The sequence below is a fragment of the Fonsecaea monophora genome (assembly GCF_001642475.1).
Source record: "Fonsecaea monophora strain CBS 269.37 chromosome Unknown Scaff64, whole genome shotgun sequence".
Classification (NCBI taxonomy): Eukaryota; Fungi; Ascomycota; class Eurotiomycetes; order Chaetothyriales; family Herpotrichiellaceae; genus Fonsecaea; species Fonsecaea monophora.
The window spans coordinates 1-15,442 of NW_019173995.1; the positions used below are offsets into that span (position 1 = coordinate 1).

At 53.3% G+C, this 15,442-nt stretch overlaps 6 protein-coding genes across 6 annotated transcripts; 4 read left to right on the forward strand and 2 right to left on the reverse strand.

Moving 5' to 3' along the window:
- Positions 1-498: 498 nt before the first annotated feature.
- AYO21_07849 (hypothetical protein) lies at positions 499-3,849 on the forward strand (the record flags this gene model as incomplete). The annotated part of the gene is made up of 1 exon (XM_022657802.1): positions 499-3,849. One exon carries the CDS (start codon positions 499-501, stop codon positions 3,847-3,849), a length of 3,351 nt encoding a protein of 1,116 aa, XP_022509829.1.
- A 2,647-nt stretch (positions 3,850-6,496) lies between these two features.
- Positions 6,497-7,555, forward strand: AYO21_07850 (hypothetical protein; the record flags this gene model as incomplete). Its single annotated transcript, XM_022657803.1, has 1 exon — positions 6,497-7,555. The coding sequence occupies one exon, from the start codon at positions 6,497-6,499 to the stop codon at positions 7,553-7,555; it is 1,059 nt and encodes a 352-aa protein (XP_022509830.1).
- Positions 7,556-9,374: 1,819 nt separating this feature from the next.
- AYO21_07851 (hypothetical protein) lies at positions 9,375-11,290 on the forward strand (the record flags this gene model as incomplete). The annotated part of the gene is made up of 3 exons (XM_022657804.1): positions 9,375-9,595; positions 9,651-10,214; positions 10,285-11,290. The coding sequence occupies 3 exons, from the start codon at positions 9,375-9,377 to the stop codon at positions 11,288-11,290; spliced, it is 1,791 nt and encodes a 596-aa protein (XP_022509831.1).
- An 894-nt stretch (positions 11,291-12,184) lies between these two features.
- AYO21_07852 (hypothetical protein) lies at positions 12,185-12,598 on the reverse strand (the record flags this gene model as incomplete). Its single annotated transcript, XM_022657805.1, has 1 exon — positions 12,185-12,598. The coding sequence occupies one exon, from the start codon at positions 12,596-12,598 to the stop codon at positions 12,185-12,187; it is 414 nt and encodes a 137-aa protein (XP_022509832.1).
- A 478-nt stretch (positions 12,599-13,076) lies between these two features.
- AYO21_07853 (hypothetical protein) lies at positions 13,077-13,691 on the forward strand (the record flags this gene model as incomplete). The annotated part of the gene is made up of 1 exon (XM_022657806.1): positions 13,077-13,691. The coding sequence occupies one exon, from the start codon at positions 13,077-13,079 to the stop codon at positions 13,689-13,691; it is 615 nt and encodes a 204-aa protein (XP_022509833.1).
- Positions 13,692-13,786: 95 nt separating this feature from the next.
- Positions 13,787-15,231, reverse strand: AYO21_07854 (hypothetical protein; the record flags this gene model as incomplete). Its single annotated transcript, XM_022657807.1, has 4 exons — positions 13,787-13,954; positions 14,013-14,141; positions 14,192-14,557; positions 14,614-15,231. The coding sequence occupies 4 exons, from the start codon at positions 15,229-15,231 to the stop codon at positions 13,787-13,789; spliced, it is 1,281 nt and encodes a 426-aa protein (XP_022509834.1).
- Between the last annotated feature and the right edge of the window lie 211 nt (positions 15,232-15,442).

Genomic DNA, 15,442 nt, shown 5'->3' on the forward strand with positions numbered 1-15,442 from the left:
CTCCCAAGTTCCCCCCCCCCCCCCCCCCCACCCCATCGGCCTTTCTGTACCTGAAATACCTTGTACCACCTGTCAACTCTCTTGATGCTCCTGCTGTGTCCTATGAGCTCCCAGACTTGACCTTGTCACCTGAAATATATTGCTCGCGCAGCATCACCAAGTTCCAGACACGAAGCACAGCCCGAGAAACCGTCACTCCTCCGCAATCTTCTTTTCGATCCTACTTCGGCACGCCGAGTCACATGCTGAGCTTAGTACCGTGCCCGGCCATGTCCCGGACGCCGACAGCATCTTGCTGAAAGAGGAGGCCAAGGCACATTGAATGGCGGGTTGGCACGTCGGGGAGGTGCTCAAGCCCTGGGAACATGTGTACCTTGAGAGACCCATGACTTCCTCCTGAGACTTTGACAGACTTCGAAACAAACCTGCGTCGTGCAGTGTTTGCTCGGTGGGAGTGATTGGCCGTCTCTCTTGTCTGTTTCCACCCCTCTGTTCAATATGGCAGACAAACGCAGGAGGAAAAGCTTGAGCATTTTCCGCCAGAAGGCGGACCATGCGCCCACGATACAAATACCTGCAAGCCCGCTGCTGGAGAAGCGTTCCAGCGACTACCTGCCCAGTCCGGTGGACTCGGATCCCTCGAGTCCCAAACCTCGCCCCAGGACGTTACAGAAAGCCAATCGAACCTCTGTGTTTGGCTCCTTGCGCTCGCTTCACTCCCTCGACGAAGAAGAAAAGCTTACTCTGACGAGGTCCGACTCGAAGGCATCCTCGCTCCATGAGGATCCCGATATGAACGTGAAGGGACTCCTGGGCAGTAAAGTTCTCCAATATGGCGAAGTACACGCAGGCGGAGGCAACATGTTTAGGAAAAGGACGCAGTTCATGGTCCTCACCGAGTCACATCTCATTCGTTTCAGGAGCCAGGTCAAAGCCGCCGAAATGTTCCCCAGCATCCCCAATAATCTCAACAGGGGACACACCCCCAGGACCTCGTCGGTGGGCTCCTATCAAGAGCTACAAATGTCGGCATATTCAGAAATTACCTCGGGCGTCCCACTCGACCAGGTGGTTGCGGTGTACAAGATTGACGATGGACGCCCTACTCCTGTGGTAGAAGTGGCATACCTTGATGAACGCACAAGAAGATCGTCTGCCATACAATTACATTCGAACGAGATGCGCGAGGCCGAGCTGTGGATTGCGGCCATCCGCTCAGCTTGCGATCAGGCAAGGTCTCTCATTGAGCAGCACATCCAGGATCGAACGGTGGAGCATCTCGCACGTGTCGTGGAGAGGGAGAGAGACTATGACCCCGAGCACTTCCACGTCTTTACCGTCATTCAACGGTATATCAACAAGTCTACCGGAAGAGCATCAGCTGAGGACCTGACTCGACTTGGGTCTTCGGCACCCTGCTACCTCGTCATTGGACTGCACAAAGTTCACCTGGTGCCCCTACAGAAGTCTTCCACGCGATCATCGAGCACCTCGCTCAGCGAGCTGGATGCCATGACCTCCTATTCCATAGTTACCTTGACTTCGATCAAGGTTGTGGCGGACGACGACGGTTTTCAATTGACCTTCAAACCACCTATGGCACATCCATGTACTGTACAACTAGCTTCATGTTCTGCGGGGCAGATTGCACTATGGCTCAGGTCTGCTTCCGAATACCTTCGACCTGAATGGCTTAGGCAGCCCTTTATCTTCGACGTTCCGCCAGAAATTGACGACCAGATGATTCCGCCAAACTTCCCAAAGGAGGAGCATGACTGCTTTGACCGAACATTAATCGCATACTGTGCGGGTTATGATGTGGACACATCTCGCATCTGCTATTCTGTCGATTATGACTGTGAAGATGCACCACGCTTTCAACTACTTCCGCCGGCCAACGGAACCAACTATTCTACCTTGGAGTTGCTCGCTGTATTCCGAGCTTTACGGTACAATGAGTCGTTCTCGTCAATTTCCTTCGCACGAATTAATCTGTTACCCCTACGTCTCTACTACGATGGGTTCGGATCGGACTTGGACAGTCTGTTTACGCGGTCGGGCAATCCCACCAACATTGCCGGCCACCAAGAGCTCCCCGTCCTATCGCAAGAGATCAGGGTATTGGCGTTGAAAAGCCGGCGATTGAGACGGCTAGATTTCTCGCATACAATTCCACAGCAAACACTGGCGGGAGACGGGGAACCCCTCAGCTGTGGAATCTTGGAAGCGCTGACGCCACTGTGCAAGAGGTCTTTGACCAACGTGGACTGGATTGTTCTCACAGGTCTTCGACTAGCAGATTCCGACTTGAACTATCTCGTCGATGCTGCCTCGGAAAGAAAATGTCATCTTCGAGCTCTTGAGATTGGAGAGTGTGGTCTCTCGGTCCACGACATTGACGTGCTTTTGTCCGCTTTGGCAGTCCAGGAGAGCACGGTCGAGGTCATTGACATATCAGGGGCACAAGGCCGGTTCAGCCCAGAATTGTTCCAGCGCGGCATGGGCGCCTTTACCCGGATTCGGCGCCTGAATCTCACTCGAGTGCAGAAGACGGCTGGCCTGGAGCCTTTACTGCCGCCCGAGGTGCTTCTGGCGTGGAGACTCGAGGCATTGTATCTGTCACAGACCACCCTCAATGAGCAGACGGTGGACTCGATATCTACATATCTGGCAACCTCAAAGTCTGACATCCTCCGAGAGCTGCACGTCAATCAATGTGGTCTGACGGGGTACGATCTTGCGACCTTCTTCCGGTCAATGACTCGGGAGGACATGCAGCCCCGAGTCATGCACGTGAGTGCCAACGAGAATCGGCTCAAGACAGGTAACACGATCCTCTTTAGGACGATTGCTCAAAATTGTGGACCAACGTCACTGAGCTTACGAATGATGGATTTTGAGAAAGAAAATCACTTTCGCGAATTGATTAATGCCCTGAAGGTGAATACGACGTTACGAAGTTTGGATATATCACGTGCTTCTTTACCGTATGATGCCAGCGTCGAGACCTGTGAGGCGCTGAAGGAAATGTTTGCCACGAATCGAACACTGGAGGAGCTTGATATCAGCGGCGAGCACGCCCATTTGGACACGACCCGCTTTGGCATTGGCCTCAATATTGCGCTGAGAGGGCTGGAAAAGAACACCACCTTGAAGCTCCTGCGTATCGAGTACCAGGCGCTGGGGTTACAAGGCGCTAGCACGTTGGCCGAGGTGCTGGAGAAGAACGAGACACTGCTGGAAATTCACTGCGAACACAACGACATCAACCTGCAGAGTTTCACGGCGCTTGTCAATGCGCTGGAGAAGAATCATACGTTGCTATACATGTCGACCATGGACCACGATAGAGCGAAATCAATGGATAAAGTGCGCCGCGAGATTGAAGCAGTGGACCGTGCAGACTCTCCCAAGACTCCCAAAAGCGGTGGCGGAGCAATTAAGAAGGCTTTGACAGGAACATTGACGGGCAAGGCACACGGACACGGGAAGGGACACGGACATCGACACAGCAGTTCGCTGTCTTCGACAGCGTCATTTACGGATCAAGACGTGACGGCAGTGATGAGCACTTTGGATGAAAAGTGGGACTTACAAGTCTCGAGGATGCAAAAGTACCTGTTTCGGAATTACTGTCGCGCACAGGGTGTGCCTTGGGAAGATGGTGCGGGTGACGAGGACAGCCGGCGAACCACAGCAACAGCGGACAATACGATGGCGCAGATCTTGCAGCGCGTCAAACTCGACCGAACGCCCACTGCGGCCCAACCGGATGCCTTGGACTATATTGACGAGAAGCTGGGGAGAGACAGCGGCAGCGACATGATATTCCAGATCCCTGAGGATTGATTTCGACTCCAAGTACCGTTCAGGGAAAAAGTCAGGGATTTCGCCACCGAGATGAGGACTCCCTAGCCTGGAAGCAACCCCTATCTGTGTACAGACACACGGGGAGAAGAGAGAGAGAGAGGCGGTGGAAAAATTTCCCAAGATTTGGAGGTTCATTGACGATTTACAGCGTTGGGTCTCCTTTATTTTTTTCACCTTTCCCACCCTTGTGATACCCACCACTTTGGCTTTTCAGGTTCAGTTTGGAGTCACTCACTCGTACGTACGTACCGAGTACGAACAGGTACAGGGAAGTTTGTTGGGGCGCCTCGGAGTGGGCGGGGCGGAGCGGACGATATTCACACCGTTATGCATTGTCCGCCTTGGATACCTACTCGCACAGGAGGTATTAGGTGTTGGGCATTCATAACTACCTACCTACGTAGGTACTATGAGGGGCGCGCCATACTCGGTACACAACGAAGAATAGTAACGGAAATGGGAATGAATGAATAGGTTAGAATAGCGACAAAAGGAGCACTCGTACGTGTATAGTACCAAGTGGTGATGAAAATCATTTTGTTGTATATAGAGAAGTGCCTGCTGCAGCACCCAGTATTGAGTATTGCACATTATATTTTTATTTATGCAGAAAGACGTGATCGCATTCGAGAAGAAGTGGCTTTTGTACCGAGTGCGAGGTACTTCGTACCCAGTCGTGCCAGTCCGGTGGTGACGATGATATTCGTCCCGAGTACCTCGCACTAGGGACCGAGTAGAGAACCAGACGTGACGGGGTCAGCCTTGGCCACCAGGCTCAGCCTCCAGGGGGGCGAGCAATGGCACACCGACTTTGCATTGACACGTAGTCAAACAGTGGGACGAAGGCCTGATTATGTGTCTGTACTCGTCTATAAGGAGTTACGAGGACATGGCGAGGCGCGACGGGGGGCCAGACTTGCTACGCACGAGTAGTACCGAGTAGTCAGCTCGTCGCCGTGGAAAGTCCCTCGTCCTCGTAGTCATAGGTGATGATGATGATGCATAACCGAGGCTTTAAGTGGGCAAGTAATGGGCAACTCAGCAAGTCAGGCTGTACATATGTACATATGAAGTGCATACCGGGCGAGCCTTACGAGTAATACGCCGGCGAGCGTAATTGCGGATTTGGGTTGCGCGACATTTTCCCACCGTCCCACTCCACCCCTTGGAAAAGGATAGCTGCGGGGGCTGAGGAACGGGAGGGACCCTTGTTTGATTTATTGTTCCGTCTCAGGCACCGACGAATCGAAAAGAGATACTGCTTTGAGATGATGTGGAGGGTTAATCATCCGAAGAGTCAGCACTTGAAGCCTCTTTTTGTTTGTGGCTAGGCTATTACTCGGTACGAGGGGACAGATGGAGAATACCTCAGGTAATAATGGGGGGGATTTGGTCGCGCGCCACGGGGGTTGGCGGGCGCTACGAGGAAAAGGCTGTGTTGATTATCCCTTACTTGTATGTAGGTAAACCAGACTTGCGGTGCTTATACTTGTGTGTCCCTCTCTCGCGCGGTATAACGTGCTCATATCAGCTCTTTACAAGTATTTCCCCGTGGCTCGGCGTTACATCATAGCGGCGGTGGTGGTGGCCAACGGCGAAGTGCGCAGATCCCGATTAAGTAGTAGTAGTTGGTGCGATTCGTGCGAGGCGAGGAACGTGGGAATGCGTATTGGAGGAGGAGCAATCCGAGATCCGCAGGGGGTTATTACTCGTTCGATACTCGTAACTAGCTTTTTTAGTGACGAAGATAACCATCTGAGTAGACGGAAAATAGTACGAAGTTTCGTCTCGAGTACGCTTTGGAAGGCCTTGGTATTCCTCGTATAGGTGAAGAAGTGGTTGTATGTCGTTGGGTGGCGGAACTCCCCCTCTTCAGCTGCACCAGCGTGTGCTTATGGTGGCCCATGATGAGAGTATTGCGTGTGTTCTGAGGACGAGGGCAAAAAGGTGGTCGTTGCGACGAGTTGATTGACGGGAATGGATATGCAGGTGGACGAGTGACAAGGGATGCTGCAGGCACTGCCACAATCTTCGCCTTCGCAGATTCGAGCCTCAATTGGCTCGTATACCAGCAACCCACCAAATCCGCCAATCCCCTGCGGGCACCAAACTACGCCCGCTCGCAACAAGAATTTCCCTCTGAATTCCCCCCCTACGAGAAACTACTTGGTCGGTACTCTCCTTGTCTCTCTCTTTATTACATACCTACTTGTTACTTTCTCATCTTTTCCCTCGTTTGATTTCCCTGTTGTCGACATCATCCCCGTACGCTAGTCCTACGGTTCACTCCTTCAGCCCTAGTCTCTCCTTAACTCGAACCATCCCACCCCCCCATAACTGTTCTTTCGTACTCGACAACCCAAAAACTCAACCTGATCTCGTCCCGTACCTGGTAGACTTCTCCGGCCGAACCATGCTCCTCCACTGTCATTGAACTCTGCATGCTTTGAATCTCGTACCAGCCTCGACCCCTCCGAAGAGAACGTTATCAGTCAGTTCCTCAAAAGCATTCCTTCAACCCCCCAGATTATATTCTCGAACACACGTGCATGGGATTGCCCGCGACGAACGGACCTACATCCATACCTCGAACCTCGTCCCTCACCCTTAGCGGGCTGCTGTCAAGATGCGGCGCAGTCTGATGGTCTTCCTCTTGGTGGCCATCATAGTGTTGACCCTCCTCCTACACTCGGTCTCGACGCTGCTCGCCTTGCTCATAGAAGACGCGTCTCAAGACGCCATCCATAGATCAGAGCTACCGGCTCCCAATTCCACACTCCTCGAAACACGACCACATTTGATCCCCAAGATCATTCATCAGACATACATCAACGAGTCCATTCCCGCGCATTGGGTCCCCGCGCAGAAATCATGTATAGATCTACACCCAGACTACGAGTACATATTGTGGACGGATGAAAAATCTCTCGACTTCATTGCCAAGGAGTATCCGTGGTTCTTGTCGACGTTTGTTGGGTACAAACACAACATCCAACGCGCTGATGCGATCCGATACTTTGTGCTGGCTCACTATGGCGGTGTCTACATCGACCTGGATGACGGCTGCATGAGGAGGCTCGACCCATTGTTGTCGTACACGGCGTTTGTGCGGAGGACGGTCCCTACAGGCATTAGCAACGATGTCATGGGCTCGATACCGCAACATCCTTTCTTCTTGCGGGTGATGGAGTCCCTCCAGGGTGCCAACAGATCCTGGCTCCTGCCGTATATCACCATTATGGCCTCGACCGGGCCATTGTTTCTGAGTGTGATTTGGAAAAAGTGGATGGGTGAACACGCCCACCTCGATCCCCAGAGCTGGATTGGCAGAGTTCGAGTGCTGATGCCGGACGAATACAACAAACATTCCTGGTCGTTTTTCAAGACATACAAGGGCTCCAGCTGGCATGGCAAAGACGCAAGACTGATATTCTGGATGGGCAAGAACTGGGTGTTGCTTACCGTGCTGGGTTTCCTCCTCGTCATGACCGTGGGCTTCGTGATCTGGTTCATCTATTCGAGGCTGCTCATTTGGAGTGCGAGGAAGAGAGGCACAAGGGGCAGTCCTCGAATGGTTGCCTTCAGATTCCCTGGTGCTGCAAAGATGCCGCTGTGGCGGATGTGGTCCGGTGGGTTGGGAGCTAAGAAGCAGACGTATGAGCTGGTTGCTCAGCATGATGCATGACCTGCTGCCGTTGTTGGACACCATTCAGCTTCTGCAACCGAGTCGTTCGAATTCGACAAAAGAACACGGCCGAACCCTCGACATTACAACTACAATGAACTTTACGAGCGCAGGCGTTAAGGCGAGACGAAAAAAACCCCGCTGTCTATATTCTCGGACGGTTTACGCGCCGTCTTTCTGCGATAGAAAGCGAGTACAGGATACTGGGCATGATGTATTTTACCGTGACCCGGCCTCTCTGCTTTTCTTACTTTTGGATGCCACGCCGATGATATATGGCGGATTATACGATATTGTAATAAGACTTTTAATCTCACAGACCAGGCAGAGGATATGAATCTATCAGATGGGATCCAGATCCAGGACAACACGAGATGGATATATGCTCGAGTATCTCATTACCAAGTACCGAGTACCGTGTAGACAATTCATTCCCAGATGAGAGTACTCGTATCAGCTGTCGTTGCGATAAACGCGTCTATTGAGTTTGCAAAGTCAGGCCAACCAACCCTCGGGGGCAGTTTGCCTGATTGTGTACTCGGTACGCCTGATCAGGGACTGTTGCGAGTTCACCGTCTAGTCAATTGTGGGGGTGTTTTCTGCCATGTCGCCTGATCAGTCTGCACTCGCCATTCTCATTGCACTCTGCACTGGGCATTATCAACAAGTACCTCGTACCCCTATCTGACCAGGGAGTGATTATTATCTTGTTAATCTCCTGCGGCAGTGGCTGAGACTCACATATGTATGTAGGTCTCGGTATCAACATCCATGCTAACCTGGTCCAGGCAAGGCCCTTCAGGTCGATTCCGCCTGACCGACTACCTCGTACAGTACTCGGTAGTGATTCTCCCACGGCCTCCGACCCAGACTATTACATGAGCAGGCTATGCTCCTCGCGTCATTGACGGACTTCTTGTACCTACCAAGGTGGCACAGGAAAGAGACGGACAGGGATGTTATGTGGACAGACGTCGTCTACCAATGCAAAAAGAACCACTTGGTCTCCAGCGACCATGACAAACTCTCTTCGACGTGTGTAGCGAGTACGAGTACTCGCTACAGAGTCGACTACTCACAATTTCTTCCCGTTGCACCCCCCTGTTCTGTATAATCTCCACACTCTTGAGTATTTCCGTCCGGGATGAGCTAGGGATATCGACAACGGCTGTTTGGTTGGTCAATTCCCGCCCAGCCCCAGTGGTTATGTGCCTTCTATTGCTACACAGACTCGTCCCAACCAGGGAAATGCTCAGATGATACTTGTGATCTGGAATTGTATCTGCGACCGAGCCTGCTGCCATCGTCTTGACGCCTCATTGAGCCGAACGTCAAGACTCTCTTTCAAGCGCGACACCTTATCTTGTTCTGGCAAGATGAACAGGCAGGCAAAAAGAAATGCTGGACACAAGCAGCTGCCGTCCGCTAGAACGAACGCCATGTTGCATCTCGACTTCCGGTGGCTCTCTCCCTCCACCTGTAGGGAGTTCCTGTGCTTCTCCCGCATCAGGGATAGCGAAAACGCCCTCCTGCATATGCTTGAAGCACTGTTGGGGCCGAAATGCGCCGCACTCTCATCTTGGAGCCTTTGGTAATGGTCTACGGCCAAGCCCCGCGGCTTGACATCTTTGCATGAGTGGTGCGTTCCAGAGGCTCTGTGGGAGAGAGACAGAGATGGAGCTGCTCAGCCTGAAGTAACAATGTGTGACCGTTGCAGAACTACTAAGTAAGGTGAGTTCCTTCGAAAACTCGTCCACGGCATGTTACCACAGGGCGACCTCAGAGTGAATCCCCAGCCTCATCGTCCGCGTCTTTCACAATGTCTATCTATCGTTGTATCTCTGTGATGCTATGGGCTCTCAGCCTTTTTGTCGTCTCTGCAGAAATCGCATTCAGCAGTTACAACGGTGCTGGCCTGACAGAAGCCGACACGCTGCGGGTTCTGCGCCGCGCCCTGTCTGCATCCGGGACAGAAGACACAGTCAATCTCTTCGACGAGACTATCGACAAAGTTTGGGACGGAGCAGTGCTATTTGCCATGTAGGGACCACTGAAGAATTCCTGGTTGTTTGACCATGTCTGACTGACTCGTCAGTACGATGGAGGCAGAGGAGGATGTATCGACTCGCGCCGGTAATGGCTCCCTCGAAACCCAATACGGTGTCAGTATTGTTTGTTCCACCTGCTACATTACCGGCAGGGTCAGTGGACAGTTGACGCGCAATGCCGACTTCAACATCACCGAGCTCGAGGAGAGTGCCATAGACCTGGTCAAGAATATCACCGAGGAAGCCGGACAGGCCTTGTCGGATCTCGTCGAGGGCAACACCAACTATACAGAAATTGATTTCAACGTCGAGCTCCCCAGCTTTCCAGACTTTGACTATCGGCTGCAGTTCAACTTTGACAACCTAGAGCTCTACATGAAGCTTGATACCATCCTTTCTGTTGCGTCCACCTACACGATCAACCTATACACATCACAGAGCCCAGCGGGCGTCAGTCTGGGGGACTCCTTGGAGATCGGGGCGTTCTTCACTGTGGATCTGATCCTGACTGCTGCGGCAGAGGTGGACATCAGCAGCGGAGTGCACATCAAGGTTGACGGTGCCGATATCAGTCTCCAGATGTTCAACAGGAGTGTGCAAAGCATTACCATGTAAGGGAAATGAACAACGCTGAACAGACCACAGAGACCCTGACACTAACGCGCGCTGTTTTTCGTTCAGTGATGGCGGCATGTTTGAATTCCTCCCCGTGAGCGTCGAGGGTGCCGGGTTCGTGTTCACCGGCGCGCTGCGAGTCGGTCTCCACGCCGGCATCACCTTTGACATCGACACGTCCGTGACGATTGCGAACCACACGCTCGGCGGCTCGGCGGGCCTGGAAGCAGGAGTCTTTGCCAACGTTGCCGAGTTCGTCGCCAATGTCACGTACGACGCCGGAGGCGATGACGGCGACTGCGAGCTGGCGCTGGTCGAGTCCTTCACCATGGCACTCGGCGCCGCGGCGGGAGCATCGGCCGCCTTCGACCAGACCACCTGGGGGCCGACGCCCGAAACCGAAGTCCCCATCTGGTACACGGAGCTGGGCTCTGCGTGCGCGGCCCGCCGTAGCTCGACAAACACACCGGCGCTCGTCACAGTGAGAGACGCGACGAGTGACCTCTCTCTCACGCTCGCGACTGTGACCACAGAGACGACGTCTTTCGGAGTGGCCTGCATCTCGTCCGGCTTGCTCAACTGTCCCGTGTCCTTACAGACGACGAAGACCTTCACAGCGACTCTCACGACGACGACCTCGGTCCCGTCCGGCTCGGAAGCGACATGGCCTGCCGCGACTCAAACGGCCGTGAGGACGGTCGCATTCGGCGCCAACGCCAAAGCCCTGACGGCGACGACGGGCATTCCAGTCTCTTACATCCCGCCACCGTCACCACCCTCGTCCTCATCCGCCGCCGGCACCGCAACCGCAACAGGAGACAGCGCGAGCCACGGAAACCACAGACCGCTGACCATCGGACTCTCCGTGGGCCTGGGCGTTCCGGTCCTCGTCGCAATTATCGCCGGCGTGGTCTTCTTCCTCCGCAGGCGCTTGGTCAGGTATGCGCCCGTGCACAAGGCTGAGAGTCAGAGTCCCGTCGTGGAAGAGGTGCAGCCGCAGCCGGCGGCGCAGCATGAGCAGCAGGGGATGCTCAAGCGGGCGACGACGGTTGAGGTGGACGAGACAGATTGAAACTGTCGGAGATTGACTGTCTGCTTATTTGATTGATTGACGTGGAGAATGTAGTCCACCCAGACTTATCTACCTTGTCCTGCTCGAAAACGACCCGCTATGTAAGGGTGCACATGTATGCATGCATATGTGACTTTTATAGTATAGTATTGTACAAAACATGCAGATGTCAAGAGAACATCCTGTTCACCTTAGCTTCGTCGCTTCGTCGCTGCATCAATCCCGACTCTATACAAAGTATGCACAGATGAGGCCTCCCTGTCACCTGTCACCTGTCACCTGTACAGGACGAAGCCGTGACGAGGTAAGTATAAAAGAATGAGCAGAGTTTTCCTCTCTTCTCGGGTGGTCTCAACAACATAACATAATACGACACATTTATTGAAAGTCGCCCGAGCGATGACTTGTCCCCCGTCTCCCGTCTCCCGTCTCATGTCATCCCCTCGTTCTTTCTATCTCGCTCTCGTGCTCCTCTTGTCTCTTGTCTATCGTCTGCTCTGCATCGACCGGCGGGAACGCCACGAAGAGAAGCAGAGCAGTTGTCCTGGTGCGTCCGTGGCAGGTTATTGTCTTGTCAGAATCAGAAACTGATGGCATGCAAGGTGCTGGCCATGAGAAGAGAGCAGGAAAGGGAGGAAGGCGGGAGTTGTGAACAAGATCGATGCCACGTATCGGTTTGACAACGACAGAACAGAACAGAGGCCCGCTCTGTGGGTTCAATAATACTCCTTCATACTCCTTGTTGTCCCCGAAAAGACTTTTACTTTTCTTTTTCTTTTTTTTTTCTCTTCCCGTCATGACCTCGCGAGAATTGATGTGGATAGACAAATCCCGGATTTGCGGATGCGGATGCGGATGCGGATCGCGAAGAGGAAGACAGGATCATATCATTTCTTACTTCCCTCCCACACTGTCGGTGCCACCGTCGCCGCCACCACCACCAGAACTCTTCTGCGCGCGCTCCTCGGCCGCGATCCGCCGCTCGACCATCTCGCGCACCTCCCTCTCCTCCTCCCACGCACGGCGACTCCGGTCCAGCGCCCGCCGCTGCCGACGGATCCCCTCGTTGAACTCCCCCACGCGCTTCTCGGCGAAGATGCACCCGCCCAGAATCATGGCGCTGATCTGCAGAAACACCTTGAATTGGATCGTCAGCCCGCGGTACACGGGCGTGTAGCGGTTCAGGAGGAAGTGCGTGGCGAAGCTGATGGTGCCGAACCGCAGGGCACCCGAGGCGAAGCCCTGCGCGGCCACTTGGCTCAGTTGCGGAGGCGGGAGCGGGTCGGTGATGTACGAGGGAGGCGGCATTGTAGTGACTTGGAGGCTTGGGGGATGGGAATTGGTAGTAGAAACGAAAGACAAGGGTGAGAATTGAAGGTCACAAGTCAATGGGACGACGAGGGATTTGCGAATTCGATGGGCCTTTGGAGATGTCGACTCTCGGTCTGCTTTGGATTGCTCTGGAGTCCTGAGTGGGTAAAAGTTTTAACAACTGCACTCGATATGGGGCCCCAACGGCACAGATTTGTCCCAGATACAGCAGTGGTATCAATAGATGCTGAGACTGGACAGGTGCTGGTCGTGTGAGTGATGAAGCTCTGCTGCGGCTCTCCGCACTTGAGGATCCAATGATGACGTTGAGTTTGCGGTCGGCGCCCGGGAAAATGTCGGCAATTTTCTTCTCCAAAGAAAAGTTCACAGCGACAAGCAGCGCTGGCGATCGCACTGTAACTTATTGTAATTCAAGCCCGCAACCAAGTCGCATGAAAAGTGCCCTCCCCCAAAGATGGCGCCTAAACCGCCTTCAAACTCAAAGTCCGCCGCAAAGAGAAGCCCAAAAGCCCACAAGTCTGGCTCTGCGGGACCCTTGAAAAAGTCCAAAATCACAAAACGGCCACCGCCAAAACAGGTCAAAACTAAGCCAGGCGTACATTCCCAGACGTCTGCACAGGCCACGAAGCCATCCAAACGCAAGCAGAAGACTTACTCTGACAAAGACCTCGATCTTCCTGCCCTCAACATGATCACGCCGGTGTCCGCCCCCGAGAACCCCACCAACCACTCTCGCAGAGGAGGGACCGGCAAGAAGAAGAACAAAATCTACATTGACGACGAGGAATCCATGCGCACGATACTTGCCATGGTAAACGCGGAGAAGGAGGGACAGATCGAGAGCAAGCTGATGAAAGCAAGGCAGATGGAGGAGATCAGAGAGGCTCGAAGGAAGGAGATGGAGAAGAGGAAGGAAAGCAAGAGAGACGAGCTGGAAGGAGTCAAAAACGGGTTGAAGAAGGGGAAGAAGAAGAGGAAATCCCACGACGGGGGACTGGTTGCTCGAGATGACCCTGAAGGAAATGGAGAAGGCAAACCAAAGACCAAGAAACGAGTGTCATTTGCGTGACACAAGAGTCGATGAGAGGATTCTATTCTTTCTATGCCGTACATGACCCTTCGTGGTGTCTATCATCCACACCCTGACCATGTCGGATGGAGTTATCATAAGCCCGGGACATGCATCTTTCTGCGCATCGGCTCAAAGACAGGCTTCAACGGTTGTCGTTCGCCGCGAGAGATTTGACCCTCGAGTTGAGCACCTTTGCCGTCTGTCTTGGAAATTGAGTCCAGGTCAACATCGTTGGCCATGGTCTGGAAGAACGCTGTGGTCTACGCGCAGTCGCGTCAGCTTGGAAAGTCCTTGACAAATGCTTGGGAGGATACCGACCACTCTTTCGAACCATCGTCTGCCACCAAGCTCAAACCAACTCAAATGACCCCCACCGGGAGTCGTACAGAGCACCCCGTATGAAGTTTGTTGTACTTCTTCCCGCGGCAGCGCTTCACTTGCTGTCACCTGCTCTGATCAGCGACGCACAGGGGAACAACCAATGTGAACAAGCTTACCGGATCATCTTCAGCGTGAATCGCCAGGAAAGGAATCCTTATGGACAATGCTGAATCGACCGACGAGGCATCACGGTAATAGGCCCCTTCTGTGGGATAACCCCATGTGGGACCTTGGACATAACGATCAAATTCATGAAGATATTTGGCCTGTCGGACGAGACCGACGTCGATCTTGGGGTTCTGCGAGATCTGGTCTACGTGCCTTTCGAAGAGCTTCTTCATACTCTGGCCCATGTTCGCGGAATAGGCGTTCCGACGGAACCATGTTCTCTGCAGTGCAAGATTTGCGGCATGGAGATCCCATGGATTAGACAGAATAACGGCGGCCTTCAAGGGGCAATTACTGCCTTCTTCACCGAGGTACTGGAGCAGATTAGAAGGAACAATTGATTGAAGCATCGGAGTGGAACAGTACTCACGTTCGTAATAATGTTGGCGCCCAAGGAGAAGCCCATTCCGAAGAGGGGGCGATTAGGGAAAGTCGTTCTGAGCCACTTGACTATCTGCCTCATGTCCCAGGTTGCACGCGCGTTGTACAGCACGCTACTAGTGGTTTTGCTCATGGCACAACCTCTAGAAATAACGACACAAGCTTCCCAACCTCCCTCTCCCACTAGAGGGGCCAGAACGTGGCGTAGATAGAGCTCATGGGAGCCGCCGCTCAATCCATGGAGCATGATCAACATAGGTCGATTGTCCAGAGAGCCGATGTTCTGAAACTCCTGTTCTGTAAAATAGGTCGTGCGCGATGGTAGAGACGCGTCCGAGTCATTGTTGGGAGACGTCACGAAGTCGACCGAGAACTGGCCTGTGAAGACTGGGTCTTCATTCTCAAAGATTCTCCGCTTGTAGTAGATCGGTACATCCTCTCGGGTCAAGACTGTCCAGATGGTCTGGAGATGCCCGTTGAATAGGAACGGATTGAGTCGACACGACGGAATAAGCGACTTGCACAGGTCTGCAAAGGAGGTGGTTCGACCATCTTTCGTCTTCAATAACAGTGACCTAGTCGCGTGCCAGTATTTCGGTTTGACCATTTGGAGTCGCCTCGTGGGAACCACAGCCAACGTCGCTGCCAAAGCGAACCCAAGGAGGGCAAAAAAAGGATGGTCTTGTGCTTGCTGAAGCAGTGCCCCAAGACCGAGCATCATCGCCTTTCTCTATTCAAGCCGAACAGTCTGATCTCTTTCCATCCCAAAATCAGACCGGAAAAGGCGGAGGGTTGTGTCGAGGACTATCTGTCTGTTA